Source organism: Mercenaria mercenaria, unplaced genomic scaffold (assembly GCF_021730395.1).
Source record: "Mercenaria mercenaria strain notata unplaced genomic scaffold, MADL_Memer_1 contig_4665, whole genome shotgun sequence".
Lineage (NCBI taxonomy): Eukaryota > Metazoa > Mollusca > Bivalvia > Venerida > Veneridae > Mercenaria > Mercenaria mercenaria.
This window is the reverse complement of record NW_026462910.1, coordinates 44,314-71,961: the sequence shown is the minus strand read 5'-3', so window position 1 is coordinate 71,961 and position 27,648 is coordinate 44,314. Positions and strand designations below refer to the sequence as shown.

The window sequence follows — 27,648 nt, the reverse complement described above, 5'->3', positions numbered from 1 at the left end:
TTTGGAAGCTTCTTTCCTTGTTATTTATATTAATATTAGTGTATTTCATATACCTAACAATTGTATTAAATATTATTTGTTCTTTTTAAACCATTCATAAGAAAGTAAGAAAACGAAAGTATAGGTCAAAGATCAAGCAGGGGTGGGGTTGAATAACATTTCATTTTTAAATGCATCCTTGAGGTGTATAATCTGTTCGTGCAGTAGTGTGAGTGATATCTGAAAGTTTGTTTTCTGGAAACTTGTAATATGCTAAGATCATTGTTTTTTTTTTCTTCATAAATGTGATACCACACACTCAGTGCTTTTGTACCGTACGGAGAAAACGTCTCGATTCAGGTAGGACTAATATTTTGCCTATATAGATAGATATTTTCCTTCTTATGACGGGTTTTCGTGAGATAAGAGCGCCGAAGACAGCAAATGAGTGTTTTCCTCGGCACAAAGCATCTGTTGTCAGTTTTTAATACTTTTCTCAAACACTTCGTCCAACTGCTTCTAGTGGACTAACTCAGAACCGATTGCAGACGTTTTGTGCGGAGAACAGCACTCATTTCTGTCTTCGATTGTCCATGTGTACGATATCCAAAAGTCACGTGGGTTAGCCACCTTGACGTTGCTGATGCGATTAAAAGCGAAAGTAGCATTAATTCACCGTATTAAATAATGTTGACAAAAAAAAAGTTAAACGATGATGAAGTATTATAATTATACGTAAAATAGACATGAGAGATTCACGTATGGAACAGAATTAGGGCAAAAACTGCATTGTGCTTGTCGTACATCCAATCTTGCGATTTACATATATGCATTTGTGATTCTCATGTTATTATTATTATTTTATTATTATACCAGATTTGTTGAGCGCCCTTTTCATATGGAATATACGTTCAAAGGCGCTTTACAATTAAACATGTGACACATCGCAGATATGTAGGAAAGTAACAAAACATGACATATGCAACCACAAAACGGAAACTGAACGATTTGATTAAACGCCTTTTTTTATAAATGATATATTCAATGGCGTTGTACATAATAATAAAAAATAATAGTTATTACAACAATATCATAAATGAACAATGATAATATTTACAGCCTTATTGTAACAAACAGCCATGACCGCGCCCCCACCCTTGAGGTCGTTTTACCCCTATTGCCAATACCAGTGCTTTAAACATCTGGTACGCCCAGACGGGCTGCATATAGTGGTTCAACCTCCCGGTAAATGGTGCCATCATGTACTATATCAGATAGAAATACCACACACTTCAAGTGAAACTCAAGTCTTGCGAAAAACACACACATAGAACGTCATAACCCTTAAAACGTGACATGATGAAATAAAAGCTGGATTGTCAATTTAGCTAATTACATGATGAATTGTACAGTTAAGAGATCTTCGTCAGCGACGAATGACTTGCCGTAGTTCTGTATTACAAAAAATAACAATGGCATATTTATTATGGGTAGAAACAGTCACAGTTGGTATCTATGTTCACATGCTTCCTTCTGACATCCCATTTTGCATTGTTACGTGACCATTTGTCCATCTTATGTTTGCGTGTTTCTTTCTGACATTCATACATGCTTAATTCTGAGAAATGATCGGTGCTTGTTAAATGTTTCATTTTTCTAAGATATTCGTGTTGCTTTCGGACATGCTGTAATCTGACATACTACATTCATCATTCATCTTATTTACTAATGGTTACACTCCTTGCATCGTTCCTTCTTGGGAGTGTCAATGGTGTATACTTATTGATGAAAAGAACAAGTGGTTCCTTAAATGTTTAAATGCAAGGAGTTTTGATGCTTACATATAAAATTGTTTATTTGTTTTGGGTTTAACGCCGTTTTCAACAGTATTTCAGTCATGTAACGGCGGGCAGTTAACCTAACCAGTATTCCTGGATTTTGTACCAGTACAAACCTGTTCTCCGCAACTGCCAACTTCCCCACATGAATCAGAGGTGAAGGACTAATGATTTCAGACACAATGTCGTTTATCAAATAGTCACGGAGAACATACGCCCCGCCCGAGGCTAAGGCTACACGTCCGGTAACCGGACAAACAACATAATATTCTTATCTGAATCCAAGTGAAATAAGCATTTTTCTTTTTCAAAACACTACCTTTAATATTTATAGCGCGCTTTAAATAGCCTACACAACAAAATTATGTCAACATGAACCCAGGAATTGAATTAACTGTCTCCCCGCATGATCGGACGAGCGTATACATTTTTTGTATAGGGGCCTGTATATATTTTGATAGCCCTAACAGGAACCGCTCCTGATTACCACACACAGATATATCAGTGGGAATTAGAATTAATCACTAGCTCATTTATCTAAATTTCGGTGAAATATAATGACCTGGACATATTTTGATAAATTATTTAAATTCAGTTATTGTAAAATCGTTTAATTTCGTACGTAAAAAAAAATCATGGTTTTGCTCAAAACGACTATTTTGTTGGGAAATGAAATAGTAGATTTCCAATTGTCAAGATAAAAGAATAGGAACTTGTTAACTGAAATTTAATTTCGTTGCTTGATGCAACCATTACTGAAGATCATTTCTACGGAAGAGCAATAGTGCCAGGTGTATGTTATTTATTAAGTTGAAATTTCGAGTTACTAAGTCGAAATTTCGAGTTACTAAGTCAAAATTTCGAGTTAATATCTCGAAATTTCGAGTTACGTGTCTTGAAATTTCGAGTTACTAAGTCGAAATTTCGAGTTACTAAATCGAAACTTCGAGTTACTAACTACAATAGTTTACGTTGATGTATAGGTCCTGGCCAAGATTAGGTACCTGGTGTGTCCAATTGGTAGCCCTACAGGGTTTGCTCATAGAAAATATCACTATTTAAACCATGTTTATTTATTGATTGATTTTGTTGGGTTTAACGTCGCACCGACACAATTATAGGTCATATGGCGACTTCCCAGCTTTTATGTTGGAGGAAGACCTCAGATGCCTAAACTATGTTTAAGTTTGGAAGGTTTTCGACCTAGTTTGAGCCCATATGTCAATGAAATATAGACATACCTTAAATGAAAGTGTAGTTATATTATGAGTCTGACCAAGATTGGGTACCTGGACAAATCTAGATTTTGAGGAGAGGTCGTAGAAGGAGACCGGGAAGTATTCAAACTTAGAATATTTCACTATTTTGACCATATCTGGAAGGTTTTCGACCTAGTTCGAGCCCCTACCACATGAACATACTATACATGAAATGGGGGTATATATCCTGGATACAGTTTGAAATCTAGAGTAGCTCTAGAGGCTCTGGTAGGTCATACATTGATGTATGGTAGTATATGTTCAAGTCCCTACATGTTCGGTACAATATGTGGATGTGTAGATAATTGATTTCACTTCGAAGAGTCAAAAGTCGTCCATTAATTTTTTGACCTTTGACAGACGTTCAAATTTTGTGGATAAAAGGGCAAGATAGTAACTCGAAATTTCGAGTTACTTAAGTCGAAAATTCGAGTTACTAACTCGAAGTTTTGACTTATTAACTCGAAATTTCGGGTTACTAACTCGAAATTTCGACTTACGTAACTCAAACTTTCGAATAAATAACTCGAAATTTCGGGTTACTAACTCGAAAATTCGAGTTACTTACTCGAAAATTCGAGTTACTTAAGTCGAAATTTCGAGTTAATAAAAAAACGCACCTGGCACTAATGCTCTTCCGTACATTTCACAATACACCGGAACGTTTTGTTTTTTTTCGTTTCGGAATTGCCTAGAGTTTTCACTTCTTGGATATTATCAATACAAGGACGCCGAAGTAGACGGCGGAGAATGAAATTAGTATTGTGATCCACAAAGGGAGAATACCGCGATCTCGTTTAGGAATTGCACGATGTCCTTGTTTTGCATTAGCAGAGGAAAAACAAGATAATAACGGTATAACCGATGGATGTTCCCCAAAGTATGGTTACTGCATATTAAAAGTATATCACGTTTTAGTAGTGAAGCTTCCAAAGAAATTTCTATGAACTCCAGTAAGCATTTATTGAGTGAAACTTCCCATGAAGTTTCGCTAAATATCAGCCTGGGGTTGGTGAGGAAATATTTGGACAAGGATGACGCTATAGTTTACTATGTTGAATAATCACAGGGCAACAACCCTGTGTAAAATCATCCGACCGGTACATGAAGACAATACGCATATCTCCTCTTTTAAAGTGAGCTTCCAATGAAGTTTCATTGAATTCCAGCCAGTGGTTGCTGACGAATACTTCGGATAAGAAATGGTAGGCCTACTATATAGCATACTAATGTTGAATAATCAAAGGGCAATAACTCAGTGAAAAAATTATCCGAAAAAGTGCGCATTTCCTCTTAGAAGTGAATCATCCTATGAAGATTCGCTGAATTCCAGCCAGTGGTTGCTGAGAAATGTTCCGAACAAGAATTGCAGGACAGACGGACAAACGAAGTTGTGGCTATATGCTTTCCCATTTGGGAAGCATGATAAAGTAACTTGTGGAAAAAACAAGACTTTTTTTTTTTACATTTTCGGCCCGACTTTGGTAATAAAGGTAGAATTTAAATTCGTGCATGTTTTCAGTTCAGTTTCGGTTTACCATTCGTATCCGTTTCGACGTATATGTGAAATGGCCCATTGATAATAATGCAATTCTAATTTCCAAAAGATTTACAATGATGTGTAGAGAGAAATGTGTGTAGACACAAACATTCCCATTAAACGAGTAATTTTCAGTCCGATAAATTACATATGTATACATCAGTTTCGAAAATCAGCAAACCGAGGCAATATACAATATGTTTACATGTTTACATATATGTACCTCAGTATAATGTGATCTAAACTCACAAACCTGTTGGCGCTGTTTTTAACAATATTTTTCGTCTAAAAACATCTGACAAGAATACCATTAAAAATGTTTGATAAAATAGTAGTAGGAAATATGTTTAGGCTACGTAAAACCCATTTAAGTAAAAATCAAAAGTTCACTTGGTCATTACCAGATGTTTCATCTTTATGATCATTTTCCGTACAACTGAATAAAATAAATACATTTTTTTTCAGCAAACCAACAGAAATCATGATTTAAGACTAAAAAGAAACCGAAAACAAAACAAAAAAGTTAAAACAAAATGTGCCGCCAGCTGGGTTTGAGCTTACGACTAAAACGTTACTCGGCCAACACTGTAACCCGCAGCACCGAAACTTTTTAAGTTCAATACTAATATATAACATAATAAACAATTAAAAGGGAGATTTTCAATGGATAGTAAACATAGCTGCCTGTCAAAAGGTCGGTGAATGTTATAGCTTTATAATGCTACTTTTACAAACGTGGCTTAATGTAATAAATAACATGCATAATGTTTCATAATACACACACTTTTCGAACTTGATTATCGGACGCCTAGACAAATCAAACAGGTTAGGTCCGGTCACCGGACATATAGCCAAAATGCGCAGTATCGTACTTTTTTCCGTGGTTTAGCGGAAGCTTCCGAACACGAAGATAAAAGCGCCCTCTGGTATCATAATGAGAGATGTACATTATGGTAACCTCTTTATGTTTAGTGCTATGCTGCGTTATGCATGGTGACAAGGGAGATTGTGTGTACTCGCATGTCTTAAACTTTGTAAGCTGTTCATGCGTACAAGTAAGCACATTCAACCCGTCCAGGGGCCACTTCTGTCCATATCATTAGCACATAGACAGGTTAACCACAAGCTAATACACCGAGTGATGCATGTCTTGCAGCATGACCGAAAGCAAGAAAATGTCATAGACTAAAGAAGAAGTTACCATGTTATTAAAATGAAACAATTAAGCATGTATGAATGTAAGAAATTGGAAACGTTTAAACATAAGATAGTTTTATTCGGATATAAAGGCTTAAGTTTTGAGAAGAATAAAAATCAGTACTCATCTTAATAAATACACCTTTTATTTCATAGAGGTCGGAAAATTGAGAAAAAAAATGCTGTTCACGAGTTCGTAATCGACTTCAACGTGTAATAACATTTGATATATTTTATTTTATTTTTTTTGTAAATGCGGGCGTTGAGATATGTACATGCTACACGACCACGCTTCAAGAATCACAAAAGAAACCGCTATATTGGATCAGATTTATTAAATAACTATAAGTGATATCAAAATATTTGAATACAAGTATAAGCTGAAAGCATTAATTTAAATAATTGCCATATATGGATAAGGCGTTTTAAAGTCACCGAGAGTAGTAAAAATTTACTAAACATTGGAAGTGTAAACTTCAAAGAAAGAACGTAGAAGACGAGCTTTCCACATCTCAACCCAATACAAGTTCCAATAAATTGTTAAAGTTTACATCGCAGAATGCATTTAGTCACTATATCTGAAAAAAAAGCCAAAATATATAGAAACGTATTCTATCCATTTAAAAAAGAAATGTTATTTCTTGAAATATGAATAAATTTTGTCATCCTTCGTCGATCTTTTATATTTAGTACATGAATAGTATTATTATTGTTTTTTTTTCAGCATTCTGTGATAGTTGTATTAAACTTTGTGCTGTGAGCCCGTGACACGTGACAGACATATTTTTGCCCAAGGTAAAGCACTAACTTCATTGTCGGGAAAAGTTGCCAAGGAACACTGAGCGTCAGATACCGTTGCATATCATACATTTGTATTTACATTCTTGTACAAAGGCAACTATTTCAAGTAGATATACCAACATGTCGATTTAAGTTTGTAAAAAAAAGTGTAATGGTACCAGATAATGTCATTAAGATTTTTTTCTTTTCACTTCACATGCACTCTGAACTTCTAAGACATACTATTACATAAGTATTTCATATATTAAGATACTTTAAAATGCATTTTGAATGATAATCTATTTTACTCTAGATGTACATGTTACACCAGAAGATGATTTTAATCCGACCGAGTCAGCTCAGTCTTTCGAAACTTTTTTTGATTCTTAATTCTCATATTAATTGGGAGTTAGAACATAGCTTTTTGGCGGGTGACCGTCTAACAGACATTTAAGTAAGAAATTTTCAAAATAACATTATAGTATTGTACTGTTAAAACCCGCGAATGTAACCATTTTCCAATTTATATAAAAATGAAAGATAAAATTATGTATAAAAACACAAAATATTTAGCAGCAGTAAATTGCACATATTACACGCAACATCCCCCGCTACGTCCCAATACAGCGCCGGATAAAAATTAAATGCTATGTGTACAAGTCACAATATTGCATAACAGAAACAAAAAGAAATGTAACGAGAAACAACTTCGATCCATATTTCACTGATATTTCATTGCTATACTACTTTTATTCAAGGCATTATTCATACCATTTATAATCTTTGTAAAGTGTGTATTAACAACTGTTTTTTGTTTACAGAACAAAAAACGAATTTTCTTTCTACAATGGGAGGAAAGTTGACAGAGAAAGACATGGACCAGCTGGAACAATGGATAGGTACAGGTCCTAAAACATTCACACTGCTCTATGCTATCACAACAGATGGATGTAATGCTACAACCTTCCATCAGAAATGTGACAACCAGGGAGCTACAGTCACGGTGCTGTATAATCCCCAGGGATCGGTGTATGGTGGATATGCTCCTGTCAGCTGGACCAGTAGCGGTACATGGATCAATAACAACGCTGCTTTCCTGTATCAACTGAGGTTTAACGGAAATAATAAAGCTACAAAGTTTACAATAAAACCAGCAAATTCTCAGTACACACTGCACGACGGTCAAAACTACGGTCCACTTTTCGGTGGTGGTAATGACCTCCGCACCTTTGAAGGTACAGTAAACAGCTCTGGTACATACTTTACCCTGAACGGCTATATGAATTTAGGACACACCTACGACAATCAGGGTATCACAAAAGACCAGATCAACAACGGTAACATGAACGTTACTGAACTCGAGGTGTACAAGGTTGCAGGTAAAATACGATTTTTTCTATTTTCTATAAATGATATAAAAATGAATGACATTATCCTTGCTAGGTTATTTCACTCTCATTAACTGTATTAACTGTCGAATTGAGCATGTGCATTTTCAAGCTGCGTGGTTTTTATGTTGTTGTAAAAAAAACGTGTACTGGTGTTGTATAATAATTATTGTATCTAATTAAGATGGCAAGAGACAGAAAACAGTGGAGAAAGAATGCAGTAAACCATGGCGAAAGACGCGAGATTGGAACGAGCAAGTAATATCTTACAATATCATTTTTGTTTGTTTGTTTTGTTTGGTTTTAAGTCAAATCGACATGATTTATGTCACATTTCGTATTTCCAGCTTTTTGAATCAGAATGTACAGGATATATTAGGAAGTAACACGGTTCCTCTCAGGATATTACTTTTGACACGGACTGTTACCTGGATATCTGTAAATCTGCCGAACAGCTTTCAATCATCAATTTGAAGACTGTCTGGCAATGATATGTAGTTCCAGTATGTTTTGGCTGAGTACAACAATTTCCATTTGAGAAAATATAATCTCGGAATGGCTTAATTTTATCGTAAAACGAATGTCAGGAAACGTACCACAAAAGACTTAAATTTAATTTGTCGATCTTAACTTTTAAAATGTCTTTCTGAAAGATGCTCCTTCTGAACATGCCAGCTTTAACTTTTGTATGCCCCGGCTGTCGAAGATCGGCGACGCATATTGAGTTTGAACTGTCCGTCTTTTTGTCCATCCGTCGGTCCGCCACACTATCTTGTGTATACATATAGTTTCCATCCAATTCAACTGAAACTTGGTAAACATCATCAGCATGAAGTGGACGCAGAATGTTTGGATTTTCATGTCATTTATTTTTCCTTAAGTAGCACCTTTTTTGGATTTTACAATATTATACTACGCAAGAACCTTGGCTACTCCGCTTCTACAGTTTGAAATTGGCATACATCATCAACATGACATTGTAGTGGAAATGCGCATATTGTCGGGTCTGTCATGTTTGTGTGTCCAACTCCTCCCCTACTATTAACCTGATTTGCTTCAATCTTTCACAGATGACCAAGCTTGATGTGCAGATGCCCTTTAAGGAAGGAACTTTTGCTGCGACTATTTTACCGCAGTTACGACCCTTTGATCCTTTTGCTATACCAGTATAGAATATAGAGAAAAGTCTTATGTGTCCAACACCTCCCACACTATTAGCCTGATTTGCTTAAATCTTTCACAGTTGGACAAGCTTGGTGTGCAGATGACCACAAAGGAAGGAACTTTTGCTGTGACTATTTTCACCGTAGTTATGACCCTTTGATAGTTTTGCAATATAGAATATAGAGGGAAAGCTTGTGTGTCCAACTGAAAGTTTCAAAGATGAAGGACCTTGATGTGAAGTTGACCATAAATAACGTACTTTTTTCTGTGGCTACTTTTTCTAGAATTATGGCCCTTTCTTAATTTCACAAAATAGGCCATAGAGAAGAAATTTGCTGTGTTCAACTCCTCATACACTTTTTGGATTCAAAGTAGCTCAGATGCACAACCTGAAACCTTTGCTATTTAGAGAATGGCGCAGTATGTGGGGACATCAATGTCCTATGGAAACACTTCTTGTTAGTTACTAATATGTCCCTTTTTGACTTTACAAATTACAACTGGATCAAAACGTGTTTATTCAACTCTTTCTGCAGTTTCCAGGATTGAAATGAAACCAGTGGATATGCACATATTGTCAAATGTATCATGTGTAACTGTTTCGTATCGTGTCAGTTCTTATATATGCGTGTATCAGTGCTATAGACTGGGCACGTTAAAGAACCAGGCTGTCTATTCGCAACGAGCTAGGCTAAGTTAGCCGGACAAGCCTGTATCTGATTTCTGATCTCTCTGTCGTGGGGGCTTTGTCTCACTCTGTCCCTCAAGTCAGATCGCTCTGTGTCTGTACTAGTAGAGGATGAATTATGCGCCCTGTGTGGCTGCATTTGAACTATGTAAAGCGCCTTTGAACGTGAAATTGATCATGAAAAGGGCGCTATATAAATCTGGTATAATAATAATAATAATAATAATATATTGCTATGGGCCAGTCAGTTTAATTATAGTTCTATATTTCATTTGTTATTTTTCTAAGCATGCAAATTAAATACGATTCTTTAAAAGGAAAAAGAATATTCACCACATACCCTAAACATTCTAGATTTTCGTATTCTTTCTGCGTAATGTTTATTTCTCAGAAACGTTCAAATTGGAGATTCAGAATCAATATTGTTACCTAAAAATGCACGTTACAAATTGGAAGAATATTACTGACAACAAGTAGTGGGTAGTTCAGCTCTTGAATAAATGCGGTTAATGAGTACATGTCATGAAAGAAGCACAAGTAACTATTTTATTTCATGTAATATTAATTGCTGAAGGGTTCTATTTTTACTTTCATAGTTTTTAAACGAACTTACTGAAGACATTGTAGCGTTCAAACCACTTCCGGACTTAAAGGTGACAGATGCCCGGATCTTGATAATCGGTCCTGTTGGGGCTGGGAAGTCAAGTTTCTACAATACTATCAACTCTGTATTCCGGGGCCGCATCACACAGAAAGCATGTAGTGGTAGCGCGGAGCAGAGTCTTACAACAGCTGTATGTAAATATTTTACGATACTCGCGCCCTGTTATCAAAAAATAATTCTTTGTACATTTACACCAGTAATGAAAAAGAGTTACAGCCGCTTTAGATAGGTTTACCTAGATTCTGTTTTGTTCAAAGGATCAAAAGAATTTGCATTTTGTCGTCAAAACAAAATACAATACTATCTTGTTAAAAATTACATTCTGTTATGGCTTCCAGTACACACCTTACAAGGTGAAAGTGAAATCTGGCGCGCCACTGAACTTCCGGTTGTGTGATACACGTGGTCTAGAGGAGTCACAAGGTTTAGATGTTCTCGAGTGTAACTATCTTTTGGATGGTAACATTCCCAATTACTACCAGGTAAAATACTTTGTTTTGATAAAGTATCATCAAAATAATCACCCCAACACTTAAAATGACTTCGCACTTGCAAAATCGGAGCAGGACATTTTCAGAGCAGACATTAATGTCTAAGAAGTATGAAAATATTCATAATATAAATCTGTATATGAAGACAACATTTTAAATAAGCAATATCAATTAAGAGTACAATTCCAGCTGTTGTTCCATACCTCCATGCTTTATAAATACAACATTAAGAGTGTTTTTTTTCTGAATTCTCACAGACAACTCTTAATATTTTTATGAATAATAATGTGACAAATATGGAGCTATGGTGCTTTAGTATGTCTGAAATGCTTCCATTCAGTCTATACCGGTCAAATGTACAACGGATGAATATGTCGGCACATTGGAAACAAAATTGTTCTGTTCTCTCTGAATCCGACAGTTTTCATAAGTAAACTTTTAACGATAGCATATTATATCGTATAGCTTAGATTTCGCTAATGATTTTATTCAGATTTGTTCTGCTAGACTAATGTTTATGAAAATGAAAGGAAAGCAGTCTAATGCATGTTTGCATTACAAGGAATTTGAGAACATAGCACACAAACTCTGATAGAGAGAAAGACTTATTACGTAATCATCATACATTCGGTTGCCTCTTCTGCTGAAACGACATGCCTGTTGCCCTGACACAGTCCGTCTGCTATGCTCAATCAATCGGTTTCAATAATCTGCTGTAGCTGTTTTGATAATGAATAGATACCCCATGATTTTATTTTTCTTTGCAGATTGATAATATTTTCTTTTCACCCTTATTAACTTTCCTTTAGTACTATTATTATAAGTCCCCTACCGGTGGAACACCGGAGGGTACTATAGGAATGTCCTCCGTCCGCAAATCTGTGCTATAACGTTCCCCATGATGAGACAATATGCCAATGCATGAGCTATGCTTGTCGGTTAAAGGTCAAGGTCACTGTTCAAGGTCAAGAAAAAAATTGTTTCTGCTTCATTACTTTTAACTGCACCGAAGGATTTTTAGTACTACACAGAAATGTTCCCCATGATTAGACTATGTGTTGTTGCCGGTCAAAGGTCAAGGTCACTATTGAAGATCAAATATTTTTTTTTCACGGTAGAGGACTTCTGTATTGCCACTGCAATATCGGTCACTTGTTAATTTATGTCGTTCGTGATGTCATCAGGAAAATTGGACTAAACTTTTAAAATCTGACAATTTATATTTGTTTCAGTTCAACCCGACCACACTGATTTCTCCGAAAACCCCCGGTTTCAAGGCCAGTCCTACTACCAATGATGTTATACACTGTGCGGTGTTCGTGCTGGACGCTACCACCCTCGAGGTTCTGTCAACGAAAATCATAGAAAAAATGAAAGGCTTTCAAAACTTGATGAATCAGAAAGGTTACTTTTTCATATGTTTTACCCAGCTGTGAAGGATTCTTTAACACAACATTTGTTATACACCCGAAGGGACGTATTATGTTATGACGCCGGTGTCCGTCCGTCCGTTAAGAATTTCGTGTCCACCCTGTAACTCTTGAAACTCTTGAAGGATTTCGAAGAAACTTGACACAAATGTTTACCACATCGAGACGACGTGCAGAGCGCATGTTTTGGATGGCTCGCTTCAAGGTCAATATCACACTTGGGGGTCAAAGATCATATGACTTTGTTTCGTGTTCGCCTTGTAACTCTTAATCTGCTTGAAGGATTTTAAAGAAACTTGGCACAAATGTTCACCACATCGAGACGACGTGCAAAGCGCATGTTTTGGATGGCTCGCTTTCAGGTCAAGATCAACTTAGGGGTCAAAGGTCATACCTTCGGGCGTATATGGCTCCGCATTGCGGTGCTCTTATTTTTTGCCTAGCTATCATTGCCAGCTTTCATAGCCAAACCGCTGGCTTATCGATGAAATTGTCTCCCTTGAAAATACGCTATCGGCGTTATCGATTTCCCAATCCGATTGATTTTGCTACTATAGAGATATATAGGAAATGATTTTTAGCTCGACTATTCGAAGAATAGGGGAGCTATCCTACTCGCCCCGGCGTCGGCGTGAGCGTTAGCGTTAGCGTGAGCATGAGCGTCACACAAATGTTAAAGTTTGCGTACCACCCCAAATATTTTCAAAGTCCATTGAGGTATTGCTTTCATATTTTGCATACTTGTTTACCATCATGACCCCAGTCTGTAAAATGAAGGAGGCAACCAACTCTATCAAGCATTTTGACAGAATTATGGCCCCTTTTCGACTTAGAATAAATGTTAAAGTTTGCGTACCACCCCAAATATTTTCAAAGTCCATTGAGGTATTGCTTTTGTCACTTGGCTAGTTTTACTTATAGTCCCTTTGTACTTTATAAGGAAGTATAACTGCTAGTGGGGGTTGAGGAGTAGGTCCATCTGGAGGCCATGTGTAGGAAACAAGCTCTTAAGTACCTTTATCAATTTATTGGTTGGTAAACTAAGCATCCTGAAAGTACATAACATTAACAAAACTTACAATCAGGTAATACACATAATAGATACATCAGAATACCACACATATTATAATAAATGCATAAATATCTTATTCATATGGTAATACAGGTTAAAACATATAGTTGTGTGTAGTGGCACCTTGCAGTCATTAAACATAATACTTAGTACATATACTTGAATTATATGTAAACTTACATATACATTAAAAGCATACAATTACATATTACACATGTACATAACAAAACACATGTATGCTTACCAAGTTGTGGACTTAAATGCATCACCACTATAGAAAACATCACCAGCTGCACCAACAACTCATCTGCTCTATCACACTGTGATTCAGGTTAATGGTCTGCAAATGATTAAATTGTTAAATGTGTAATTAAAGAATGAGACAGAGATATGTGAGAAGACTGCCATTTATGAAACATGATTTTACTCAAAATATACTAATCTGTCTTAATCAGAAAAGTCCAAAACTGTAAAGGTTAAAATCATTATCTATCACTTTATAAGACCAGCAAAACTGATAGGAACCTTATAAATGAAAGTAACTAACCTCTGACTAATAATTCCATTCCTTTAAAACTAATATATTACTGATTTAAAACAGCCTCTACCAAATACATGTACACAGTATCAAAGCTTTCCAGGTAGTGAGATATTGATCACTGATGCCTAAACCAATCAGAACACAGTCTTTTAGAGGGAACAAATTGACCTAAGGTCAATACACCTGACTGGACACAAACTACAACTATGGTCAAAGGGAGATAATTTAGCTTAAACAACTACTTAATCCAAAGCCTTAAAATCAAGACTGCCACACACTTCCCCTGTCTGAGAAATGACGTCCCATCATTCGTACGTCAAATATTACACTGTCCTATACATAATATATTATAATAAGACATAACTAATAAACATAATAAAGGCTACTTTATATACCCCTTAAATATTTCTCATAAAAATTTAAACATGTGATTAAACATGTATTTCTCAAATAGAATAGCAAAAATTATGTCAACAACTTTACTGTATTGTCTCCCCTTCTCAAAAATTGTGACCTCACAATTGTAGACAAAATAACATTATGTATCAGACATTTAAAAATTTAAAAACAATAAGAACAACAATGTATTTCATCTCCTGTATGTTTTCTCGTTTCATCCACTTCTTTTACATGCATTTCTCTTTCTAATTCTTCAGTTCTGCTTTCTTTCTTTCTGTCTACTTTATTTACTTTCTCTGTAATATCAGGAATGTGGGCGTCCCCACTTTTGTATGTGTTAGGCACATATTCATCACCTGAATCACTTGACTCTGAATCACTTGTGACGTCACTTCTTTCTATTCTATTTATCTCTGGAAGTGTAACCTTTGGTTCACTTTTTTCCACAATTTCATCCTTCTGTTTCTTTAATTTCCTCGGTTTGGGAACAGGTCTCATTATCTTAATTTCCTCTTCACTTTCACTGTCTGTAGTCTGTATAGGTAACAGATGATTTCTGTGAAGTACTTTTTCAATTCCAGATTTAGATCTTAATCTGAACACTGGTATTTCTAATCTAGGCTGTTCTACTACTTCGTACACCTCTTCTTCAAACTTATCTGCTATCTTGTGCTTTCCATCAAATGCAAGGATTTTAATGAGGACTTTATCTCTTACTGAAATTCTGGATGCCGTAGCTTTCTTGTCGTATTGTTTCTTTTGTTTCGCTCTGGCTTTGTCCGTATACTTCTTTGCTATTTCTTGCGTAGTCTGCATTCTTTTCTTTAAGTTCTGAATGTAGTCTTTTGTTGTTTTAAACGTTGGCTGTTCAATGTCTGAAGTTTCGAATACTGCGTCAATCGGTAACTTGGGCTTTCTTCCGAACATAAGTTCGAATGGTGTCGTTTTAGTACTCTCATGTTTGGTGCAATTGTAGGCGTATACTAATGATGGGATGTAATTCTTCCAATCAGGCTTCTTTGATGGTTCTAATGTGCCTAACATATCTAGTAATGTTCTGTTCCAGCGTTCGGTGCAGCCATTTCCCATTGCGTGGTATGGTGTCGTTCTTGTTTTTCTCATTCCTGTGATATGGCATAATTCTTTGATCAAGTCTGACTCAAAGTTGGCACCTTGATCTGTATGTAATTTAGTTGGAATTCCATAGTTGACAATGAAGTGGTTGTAGAAAGCATCTGCAGTAGTTTTGGCTGTCTGATTCTTGGTTGGTATTGCCAGAGCATATTTGGTGAAGTGGTCAGTTATCACAAGAATGTTACCATGTCCTCTTGATGGTTCTAGTGTAAGGTAGTCCATTGATACTAATTCAAGAGGATAAGTTGTGACAATGTTCACTAGTTCTGATTTAATGTTTGTTGATGACTTTCTTCTTATGCACCTTTCGCAGTTCGAAACCCAGTTCTCTACATCCGATGTCATGCCTGGCCAAAAGTATCTCTCTCGAAGTAGTGATAAAGTTCTATCTCGTCCGGGGTGTCCAATATCACTGTGTAGGCCTTGTAATACCATTTTTCTGTAGCATTCTGGCATGACTAGTTGGTTGATTGTATTCTCTCCTTTTACTTCTCTATATAAAATCCCTCTCACTATCTTTAAACTGTGAAAATTTTTCCTCATAAATAAGTCCTCTTTTGTCTTGCACTGATTTCTATCTGGTAAATACTGATCTATCACAGCTCTTCGCCATCTTTCTATCAATCTGTCTTGTCGTTGACTCTGTCGGATTTCTCTAACTTCAAGTTGTGCCATAGGTACACCTGGTGTCTCTGTTGCCTCTAGTATATTTATACTGGCTGTTGGTATGACTTCTATATAAGGTGGTGATATGATACTGCTACATATAGTTTTCACTGTGCTGTCGTCTATCTTCATCATGGTTTCATCTTCAGTATTCAGTCTTTCGTACGGGTATCTTGACATCGCATCGGCATCTATGTTGCGTAAACCTGGTCTATACAGAATATCAAAATTGTATTCGCCTAATGCGGAAGCCCATCGTTGTCCGGTTGCGTCTAACTTTGCGGTTGTTAATATGTAAGTTAGCGGATTGTTATCGGTCAATACTGTGAAATGGTTCAATGCTAGGTAGTCTGCGAATTTCTCAGTAACAGCCCACTTTAGCGCCAAAAATTCCAGTTTGTATGCCGAGTAGTTGTGCTCTGATTTTGTAAGAGATCGACTAGCATATGCGATCACTTGTTTGTCCTGATATAAGACAGCTCCTAAGGCTTTAGCAGACGCGTCCGTGTGTAACTCGAATTCTTTCGTGAAGTCAGGAAAGGCTAATATAGGCGGTGATGTAAGTTTCTTTTTCAAGTCTTCAAATATTTGTTGTTCAGTACTGGTCCATATCCATTCTTTCTGTTCTTTCTTTGAGCGTTTCTTTGTTGAAGTTCCAGGTATCAGGTCTGTAAGAGGTTTTGTAATTTTGGAGAAGTCGCGTATAAATCTGCGATAATATCCTGCGAAGGAAACAAAGGATTTCAATTCATCAGCATTTCTTGGAGTTGGCCATGTTCTTATCTTCTCTATCTTAGAAGGATCTGTCTCTATACCATGTCTGCTTATGACTTGTCCTAAGAAATTCACTTTTTCTTGTATGAAGTAGCATTTTTCAGGAGATAGTTTAAGTTCGCATTCTTTAAGACGTGTTAATACTTTGTCGAGTCGTTCTAGGTGTTCTTCGAAAGTGTTCGCAAAGATTATCAGGTCATCTAAGTATATAACGCATATAGTCATGTTGTAATCGCCAAGGCATTCCTCCATAAGTCGTTGATAAGTGGCTGGAGAGTTGGCTAGACCAAATGGCATTTTAACCCATTCAAAAAAACCAAGTGGTCCTACAGTAAATGCAGTGCGTTCTCGGTGTGTTTCTTCTACTTCTACCTGATGATACCCTGATTTCATGTCCAAAGTTGAAAAATACTTGGATCCATGTAGAACATCGAAAACCTCTTCAATACGTGGCAGAGCGTATGAGTCTTTCACTGATTTAATATTGAGCTGCCTGTAATCAACACAAATTCTGAGAGAATTGTTTTTCTTCCTTACTAAAACAATGTTAGATGCCCATGGTGACTTTGACTTTTGTATAATTCCTGCAGATAACAAGCGTTCAAGGTGGTTTCTGACTTCTTCTATCATATTCGGTGGTATTCTCCTATGTCGTTGTTTGAAAGGTACTTCATCTATTAAATCTATGCGATGTTTAATTCTTGTGCAGTTTCCAATATCTGTGTCGTCTTTCGAGAAAATATCTATGTGTTTCTGCAGCAGGCTTTTGATGCGTTTATTTTGTTCTTCTGTAAGGTTGTTATCTGTATCTATGGTAACTTTATCCATGATATCTTGATTTGAACTGTCTTCATCTGCCTTACTTAACAATTTATCTTCTATTTTAACAGGTTGTAACTCACATATGATGGACCTAGGTGAAATCACTACACTGTTTGTTGTGAGATTAGAAACTGTAACCACTAGTTGTCTGTTTTTCTTGTAGTCATAGTTCACAATTCCTGGTGTAATGTCTATGAAATCTGGTAAAACACTATCTTCTGTTTCATGGATGATGGCTGTTGTCTGGCCGTATTCTAATTCCTTGTCTGTTTCTCCTAAAATATCTCTCGACTCATTTGGACCTAGAATGATTTTGGATTGCTCTGCACATCTGACTATGGCTACCTTATTTTTATTTCTCTTCAACTCTTTCTCTCTGTAAGTAATGCATCTGAATGCTAAAAACCAAAGAGTGTGTAAGCCTGCTTTCTGTATGAACTGAGGACCAAAGTTCTGTTTGCATTCTTGTAGAAGTTCTGATAGTATGTTGGTGCCAATGATAACTGGGGTTCGAAAAGAGTAGTTTGTATCTGGCGTTATCAAAAATAAACACTGCTGAGGTGAAGCCTTTGGTAAACCATTTGTGATTTTCAATTCTGTTTCAATGTATCCTATGTAGGGAAGTTTCTGTCCATCAGCACATTCTATTCTCAAATTCACAATATCTTGTAATGGTTGAAGTGGAGCTATCTCAGATAAATTGTCTTTCCAGTATGAATGTGAAATTGCACTAATGCAGCTTCCACTGTCTAAGAGTGCTGTTGTTTCTAAATTTCCTATGATGATATTTACTTCATTGGTTTCACCTATTAATTTGGGGTCTTGTTTCTGATTGGTGCCTTTGTTTGACCCAACATTCATCATCATCATTCATATCCTGTGTTTATTTGTCGACTGCTGCGGGTGTCCCAGTAACTAGGGTAGGCAGCAGGTGGCTAGATTGTTTAACACCCAGTCTCCATGCTTCTCTGTCATGTGGGTCAAAGCTGTCAAGGTTGTAAGCCTTCAAGTCCCGCTTGACACATTCCAACCAGGTCTTTTTAGGTCTCCCACGTCCTTTGGAGTTTGGTATGGACATACTCAAGATCGAGTTGATGCATGAGGATGCACGAATGACATGGCCATACCACCTCAGGCGTCTGGTACGAATAGCCTCTGTCAACAACAGAGGCACTTATTCTTTTGGGCAGTTCCTGGCAATATGACCTTTTTCATTGCAGTTAAAGCAAGTAGGTTGGAATGTTCCTGTTCCAGTTGGTCGTTGTGGCCTGTAATCTCCTCTGCCTCTTACTCCATCGTAGAATCTCCCTCTGTAATTCCTTCTTCCACCACTGTTTCCTCTGTATGAGCTTCTATATCCTCTGTTAAAGTTCTGACTGAACTGTCTATCTGGTGTTTCTTTCTTTTCTTCTAATTTGTCTATCCTTGCATTCAGCTTTAGTAGTAACTCTTCTGTCTTATTCAGCTTCTTCAATAACTCCTCATTTGTGTTCTTGTCTATGTTGACTGCAGCATGACATTTCTTACTTTCAGGTTGTTCTTCCTTCATATTAGCCTCTATCTTCCTAAGCTCTATCTTAAATCGGTCGTAATCTGTGACGGTGTCATATTTATATCCCGATAGCTGTTTGATTTCTGGCCGGAGTCCTCTGTATAACACACTCTTCAATTTTCTATCATCTGACTTACTTAGACCTCCCAGTGAAACGGCCTGTGTAAATGTTTCTTCTAGTCTAGATGCATAACTTGTTATTGATTCATTAACTTTCTGGTGACTAGAGTAGAATTTCTCCATGATGCTCTCTTGTGTTTCTACATTACCAAATGTCCCTTCTAGCTTCCTCATCACTTCATGAATATTGACACCAGTACCTAATCGTCTTATAATGTCACTCGCATTTCCTTTCACCGCTCTCCTAAGTCCAAGTAGTATCTGTTCTTTACTAAATACTTTTTCTTCTAAAAGTGCCTCCAATTCAAACTTAAAAGTAGGCCAGCTTACTTCTCCTTTATTCTCCTCACCATAAAATGTTGACAGTTTAGGGTAGTGATGACTACCTGTCTTTGGTTTGGCTCCTAGATCCTCACCAGATTTTGTTTCAGATGCTGCAGATACTGTATCCTTTCTAAGTTCATCTCCTAAATGTTTCATATAGGACATCAAGTCCTCTGGTTTCTCAATCTTTGGTGGTTTCATTTTCATAGCATGAAATGCTTCAAGAATCTTTAAATCTTCCTCTGTAACTGCTGTTCCACCTGTTGCACCTTCTTCTTTATCACTCATCTTGACATTTCTTCTGTTAAATCTCTGTTAAGCCTAATTTTCTTCAATAATATTTCAAACACTCAGCCTCCTTCTTATATAAGTCTTTTCTCTATGTAATTCAGTTATGCATTCACTATTCAATATGTAACACCTATTCGCACTATATAATCAGTGTCTTTCAGTTCGTGTTAATATTCTATTAATATTTAAGTATTTCTTAATTCAGTATTGCACTGTACTGTTCACTTAAGCTAGCCTATTCTAGCTCTAACTCAATATTTCATGCAGTTTAGTTATAACTGTACTTCAGTATACTGTAATACTAAACTAGGATCACGTTCTATTCAATTCAGTTCAATGTGGTCCTCTGCAAAATTTCACCTAAGTCACTTTTTCATTCACTATTGTTTCACTTCATTCAATATGCTTCTCATCAATCAGTTTACTTAGCTAAGTATGACTTAAAACTAAGTTTACGTAGAGTTTCTGTTGCTTTAATTCACTTTCAAAACTCTTTCGATTCACTTTCACTATTCACCTTCAAATTCACTTAATTCTACTCACTTTTCAATAAATTCACCTTCACTTTTCAATAAATTCACCTTTCTTCTTCAATATATTGAAACACCAACTCAGTAATTCAGTATGCGCATAACTTCAAATTCACTTCATCTATTTCAGTACTAAGTCTTTTTCAATCACAATACAACTAAACAACTCACTGTAATTCTAAATTCAATTCAATTCTGTTACAACTCCTTTCAGTCAAACTTCAATTCAACTTCTAATCTCAATCAAATAGCTTCTTATAGCACTAAGCTTCAATTTCACTTAAGTCTTTATAGCATTCAGTGTCGCTTTATAGTCAAAGTCAACTCAAAGACTATTTGCTTTATACAACCTTTCAACACTAACCCTTGATTCAATTAACTTCCTTTCGCATTAACAGTAATGCTCACTTAGTACTCTTATGCAGTGACTACTGCTTAAATATAAAGAATTTCAGTGTAAGATTTCAAAGTCTACTTTCACTTTCAACTAAATCTCTACTTTCACTTTCACTTTCAAAATATCTTTATATCATACACAATAACTTAACACCCCTGTATAAGTAAACTCATCAATTATCTTTTATCACCTCAATCTTATCTATCTATATCAGTAATCTATACAATCAGTAATCCCTTCAATACCTGTTGTTCATTCAACCAAAAATCAATAATCCATTTCATCAATATAAAATATCAATACCAATATTTCACCAATAAATATTTCAATCACCTATTTTCCACTTTATTGCACACTAAAACATGTGTCTAAACCAATAAACCTTTTACCACTATCAAATATACTCAATACTCAATGTGTATCTTTATACCAGCCTCTGGCTTTGATTAATAAACCATGTATATTATGACAACTTTATATGGTAGCAATTTATGCTTATATACCAAACAAGTACACCTTATTTTATACTTGAGCTCAAGTTTAGTTTTCTGTTATTAATTTAATTTCTATTAAATCAATCTCAGAAACTGTACTGTACACATCAATTGAAAAAGGCAGAAATTAAATTTAATCTCAAACTTATTCAATTAAATTGACAGTCTAAGTCAATATATTTCCTTATACCAGTTAGTACATGATATACATGTATAACACACAAAGTATCAATACTATTTACTTTTCAGCAAAAAAAATATCTTCACCAAAAATAATAACCAACTATTTATTTTTATGTACCCACTGACCTATATATTCATTGAGTAGCCTTTTACTATATATGATTATATCTAATAATAGTAGTCTGCTATGTCAGATTAGGGTCATGTGTTCTGTGATGTCACAAATGTAAAACAACTGGACCAATGAAAAATGAAACCATCTGTGTCAAACCAAATATGACAGGTCAAAGAGGTCACATGATCTATATATGGATTGTAAACAACAAGTAGTGCCCTGTCACAGCAAAACAGGTTCTGCTGACTTCTACTCAATCACTAAACTACAGCTTATAGAAAACTGCTCAACCTTGACAGTACAACCTTGTCAGCTTTCAAAATCCTAACTAATTTGAATAACAAATAAATTCCACTACACAATGCCAACTAAGGTCAAAATTTAGTTCAACCGGTCTCAAAAGTGTTTACATTACTGAATTTGGATATTTTTTCAGAAATGTCTATAAATGGCAGTTTTAAAATTAATTACGATATTAGTTAGACTGTTACAAGAATACTAGAAATAGTAGACTAGGAGAGAAGAATTATTAAATTGAGAGTACCTCTACCAAGAAAGTTAAGTTATATAATGCAATGTGACAACTCTCTCACTTACAATAAGCACTTCATAATGTACATATACAAAAACTGCAGTTATTCATGAAAAACCACAGACAATATAGCTGTGTAAAATATGAAAATGTGTTGAAATGGCAACACTGACTTTAGCAATTACAGACTAACTGCAATTTAAGTATAGAAAATTCATTTAACTCGCCAACACTTGATAACTGTTCTGTACTTTAAAACTGTTCTACTGTAAAATTCTTGTAAAAATGGATAATGTCCTATTATGCCACTTATACACACAACACTGTCACTGTCTTAAACTGTTTGCTTTGAAAATAACACTTAGCTCCTGGTGTTAGGAACTAAATCACTGTTCAAATTACTGTAAATCACTGTTCTCCACTGTACTTTCTTCCCGTCATCAATATGAAAAGTGATAAATACTTTTCACTTAAAATCCGAAAATTAAATTCACTGTTCAACACTGTTATAAATAAATCCACTGTCACTGCTTATAAATTAACTGTTCAAATTTAACTCTTTTCGTCGTCACCGTAAATACTAGTTGTCCTCGGATTTGTATTTAAATTACAAAAATGTTCTGAAGTAGAACATAACTTTAACATCCAGTTCTGTAGAAGTATCAGAATCTAAATTCTGTTTACCGTATTTACACCAATAAAAATCCATATAAATTTTTCACGTGAATCACTGTTTTTAAATGAGCGTTCATGTGTATATCTACTAATCTAGTGTTGCTGGCTGATGTTCTTCACTGGTGTGTCTGGTTTGTATACACAATATCACGTTGGGCGCCATTTGTCACTTGGCTAGTTTTACTTATAGTCCCTTTGTACTTTATAAGGAAGTATAACTGCTAGTGGGGGTTGAGGAGTAGGTCCATCTGGAGGCCATGTGTAGGAAACAAGCTCTTAAGTACCTTTATCAATTTATTGGTTGGTAAACTAAGCATCCTGAAAGTACATAACATTAACAAAACTTACAATCAGGTAATACACATAATAGATACATCAGAATACCACACATATTATAATAAATGCATAAATATCTTATTCATATGGTAATACAGGTTAAAACATATAGTTGTGTGTAGTGGCACCTTGCAGTCATTAAACATAATACTTAGTACATATACTTGAATTATATGTAAACTTACATATACATTAAAAGCATACAATTACATTTTACACATGTACATAACAAAACACATGTATGCTTACCAAGTTGTGGACTTAAATGCATCACCACTATAGAAAACATCACCAGCTGCACCAACAACTCATCTGCTCTATCACACTGTGATTCAGGTTAATGGTCTGCAAATGATTAAATTGTTAAATGTGTAATTAAAGAATGAGACAGAGATATGTGAGAAGACTGCCATTTATGAAACATGATTTTACTCAAAATATACTAATCTGTCTTAATCAGAAAAGTCCAAAACTGTAAAGGTTAAAATCATTATCTATCACTTTATAAGACCAGCAAAACTGATAGGAACCTTATAAATGAAAGTAACTAACCTCTGACTAATAATTCCATTCCTTTAAAACTAATATATTACTGATTTAAAACAGCCTCTACCAAATACATGTACACAGTATCAAAGCTTTCCAGGTAGTGAGATATTGATCACTGATGCCTAAACTAATCAGAACACAGTCTTTTAGAGGGAACAAATTGACCTAAGGTCAATACACCTGACTGGACACAAACTACAACTATGGTCAAAGGGAGATAACTTAGCTTAAACAACTACTTAATCCAAAGCCTTAAAATCAAGACTGCCACACTTTCATATTTTGCATACTTGTTAACCATCATGACCCCAGTCTGTAAAAAGGAGGAGGCAACTCAATCAAGCATTTTGACTGAATTATGGCCCCTTTTCGACTTAGAATAAATGTTAAAGTTTGCGTACCACCCCAAATATTTTCAAAGTCCATTGAGATATTGCTTTCATATTTTGCATACTTGTTTACCATCATGACCCCAGTCTGTAAAAAGGAGGAGGCAACTCTATCAAGCATTTTGACTGAATTATGGCCCCTTTTCGACTTAGAATAAATGTTAAAAGTTTGCGTACCACCCCAAATATTTTCAAAGTCCATTGAATATTGCTTTCATATTTTACATACTTGTTTACAATCATGACCCCAGTCTGTAAAAAGGAGGAGGCAACTCTATCAAGCATTTTGACTGAATTATGGCCCCTTTTCGACTTAGAATATGCTTATTGTAATGTTAAAGTTTTACTCATTGCTTATATTATACTATCAAGCACTGAGAATAGTCGAGCGCGCTGTCCACTGACAGCTCTTGTTTAAATTGTAATAACTTTTTTTTTATTCCACATAATTTATCCACGTATGAGCACAAACTTTTATCTTTCATTATTTTAATGATGTAAAAAGTTTTGTGATTTAATAGCATCTTAATGCTTCCCTAATCGTTATAAAATTGATAATGTCACTCCCTATTCCCACAATAGAAAACAGAAGGGAAAAGAGTCATTTTTCCTAAATGACCATTTTTCAAACAGATATTTCGTACTTTTATAATTTTAGTACAAAATTTATCCACGTATGTGCACAAACTACAAAGTATGACGATTTTAATGGTGTTATTAAAAATGAAATTTAACATGATCTCAATGCTTCCCTGATTAATTCAAATCAGTCATGATTTAGCAAAAAAAATATTTTCTGGCCATTCAACGGGTTTGTGAAAGATTTTATTAAAGGTGACAGAAATGTAGAATTTGCAAATATGAATAACAGAAGTGATGTTTCATCATTATTTTATGAATATAACATGTCGCACGCTTTAGAAACAGTATCATATGTATCAGGACAAATGATCTTGCTATTTATAAATATTTCCGCTTTCAGGAATTCCACAGATCATACTACTCACTAAGATAGACAAACTCTGTAACAATGTCGAGAAAGATGTTTCGTTGGTCTTTAAGAGTCCGGAAGTGGAACAGCACGTAGAAAAGGCCTCGCAACTTCTCGGACTACCACGTGCTAATGTACTTCCGGTGAAGAACTACGAGAATGAGAATGAACTTGACGACAACATAAGCATCCTGGCATTATTGGCACTTCGCCAAATTTTATACTTTGCCGAAGATTTTCTAGATCATATGTTGGATAAAAAGAACGATGAACAGTCAGAAATGGAAAAACTGAAGCTTGAAAACTAAGTAACAAAGACTTTAAAACTTGGGGAATTATAAATATGCAAACTCATAATCAGAAATTAAAGCAAGCTTTGGACATAACTGACAAGTACAATTAAGACTTGATTATGAAGACATATAATACGTTTACATGGCTGCGCCGGAGTATTTTTATTATATTATCGAGCAGCGTTTGTGTATAAAAAAAAAACAATGCTTAATAGAGATGTTATTTCTGAATACTATGACCAGAGTTACTAGTAAATGGACAAATCTAGTGCCACTTTACACTGTGTGTTCCATGTTTACATAAAGGATTTGTCCATCTACTAGAATTGCTTTTGTCCAAAAGGAATCAGGTAGTGATCGGAGAATAGTGGTTAAAACAGTTTTTCTCTAAAGCACAGTTAAATTACAGAAATACATTTGCGCATTTGCGAATTACGAAGTCTGTCCACTTTGTATTCTTAAAGTAATTAAGATACTGTTTGAAGAATGAAGAAGAGTATTGAAATAATAGCAAGCCTCGCAACTAGGTATGGAGGCAGTCAACCAAACAGTGAAACTGTGAAACTGACACTAAGAAAAATAGTTGATTTAGGTTATAAATTAGCACATAGCTATAAATTCCTGGTATCGACGGGTCTGTAACCATTCTGTCAAATGACACCAGTCCTAACAACTGATGATCCGGTTTAAAATATATGTAATCGTAAGCGTATTGGTTTTTCGTACCCGGTTTATGAGATGCACGATACACTGCAGGGGTCCAGCACAAGCAACTTCCCAGTGTCAGTTTCAGTTGCACGTCTTTACTGTTAAAGAGCATTGATGGTAAAAAAGTGCATTTTTAAGACATGCTGAAATTTTGTAACAAAACCCGTTTTATGATCGTCACCTATGCTCAGTACGTGTCACAGTGCTAAAAAATATTGGCTAACAGTTCACAGGGAATGAGGAGGTGTGCGTGTTTGTGTGTTGGGGGAAGGCGACGGGCGGGGTCCAGATCCCAATAGTTAGTGGTCAGGACCCAGGCCTTAGAAATGTTGAAAAGCTATTGCCATGAATACAAAAAGACAATGACTGTTTTAACAAGAGCTCGTAGAACACGAAACGTCCCCCTTGGTGCACTCAGTAATTGCACAAGGAACAGAAATTATTTGGTCAGTGTACACAAAGTTCTACTATTCTAGGTCAATGTAATTTTGACATATTGACCTCAGAATCAATAGGGGTCATCTGCTGATCATGATCAACCTCCCCATCAAGTTTCATGATCCTAGACTCAAGCGTTCTTGAGTTATCATCCGGAAACTGTTTAACTGTTCCGTGTCATTATGACCTTGACCTTTGACCAGCTGACCTCAAAATCAATAGGGATCGTCTGCTGATCATAATCAACCTCCCGATCAAGTTTCGTGACCCTAGGCCCAAGCGTTCTTAAGTTATCGTCCGGAAACGGTTTAACTATTCAAAGTCACTGAGACCTTGACCTTTGACCTACTGACCTCAAAATCAATAGGGGTCATCTGCTGGTCATTATTAACCTCCCTATCAAGTATCATGATCCTAGGCCAAAGCGTTCTTGAGTTATCATCCGGAAACCGTTTAACTATTCTGGTCACTGTGACCTTGACCTGTGACCTACTGATCTCAAAATCAATATAAATCAGTTGCTTGTTAAGACCAACCTCCCTATCAACTTTTTATGATCCTAGGCCAAGCATTATTGAGTTATCATCCGGAAACCGTTTAACTGTTCCTGGTTACTGTAACCTTGACCTTTGACCTACTGACCTCAAAATCAATAGGAGTCATCTGCTGGTCATGAACAACCTCCCTATAAACTTCCATGATCCTAGGTCCAAGCGTTCTTGAGTTAGCATCAGGATACCGTTTAACTGTTCAGGGTCACTGTGACCTTGACCTTTGACCAACTGATCTCAAAATCAATAGCGGTCTTCTGCTGATTATGACCAACTTCCCTATCATCTTTCATAATCCTAGGCGCAAGCGTTCTTGAGTTATCATCCGGAAACGGATTGGTCTACATGCAAACC

The 27,648-nt window shown here is 35.8% G+C and overlaps 1 protein-coding gene and 1 long non-coding RNA gene across 5 annotated transcripts; one reads left to right on the top strand and one right to left on the bottom strand.

Moving 5' to 3' along the window:
* LOC123563585 (interferon-induced protein 44-like) lies at positions 1-26,000 on the top strand. Of its 4 annotated transcripts, XM_053535243.1 has the most exons (8): positions 13-339; positions 6,538-6,608; positions 7,415-7,972; positions 8,166-8,239; positions 10,430-10,627; positions 10,836-10,979; positions 12,221-12,392; positions 25,296-25,990. In XM_053535243.1, exons 3-8 carry the CDS (start codon positions 7,441-7,443, stop codon positions 25,610-25,612), a joined length of 1,437 nt encoding a protein of 478 aa, XP_053391218.1. In that variant the 5' UTR covers positions 13-339; positions 6,538-6,608; positions 7,415-7,440; the 3' UTR covers positions 25,613-25,990. The 4 variants fall into 4 exon arrangements, with proteins under 4 accessions (XP_053391220.1, XP_053391221.1, XP_053391219.1 ...); XM_053535245.1 differs by lacking the exon at positions 10,836-10,979 and having other exon boundaries at positions 1-339; positions 25,296-26,000; XM_053535246.1 differs by lacking the exon at positions 10,430-10,627 and having other exon boundaries at positions 7-339; positions 25,296-25,995.
* LOC128554034 (uncharacterized) lies at positions 22,584-24,180 on the bottom strand. The gene is made up of 3 exons (XR_008369506.1): positions 23,928-24,180; positions 23,625-23,720; positions 22,584-23,357 (listed from the first exon to the last, which is right to left on the bottom strand). It is a non-coding gene; the product is annotated as an uncharacterized LOC128554034 (long non-coding RNA).
* Positions 26,001-27,648: the final 1,648 nt, after the last annotated feature.

Coding starts and splice junctions, on each gene's coding strand:
- LOC123563585 (XM_053535244.1), top strand. CDS start 7,441: ATGGGAGGAAAGTTGACAGAGAAAGACATGGACCAGCTGGAACAATGG. Junction 10,980..12,220: donor ACATTCCCAATTACTACCAG/GTAAAATACTTT, acceptor TATTTGTTTCAG/TTCAACCCGACCACACTGAT. Junction 12,393..25,295: donor AAACTTGATGAATCAGAAAG/GTTACTTTTTCA, acceptor TTCCGCTTTCAG/GAATTCCACAGATCATACTA.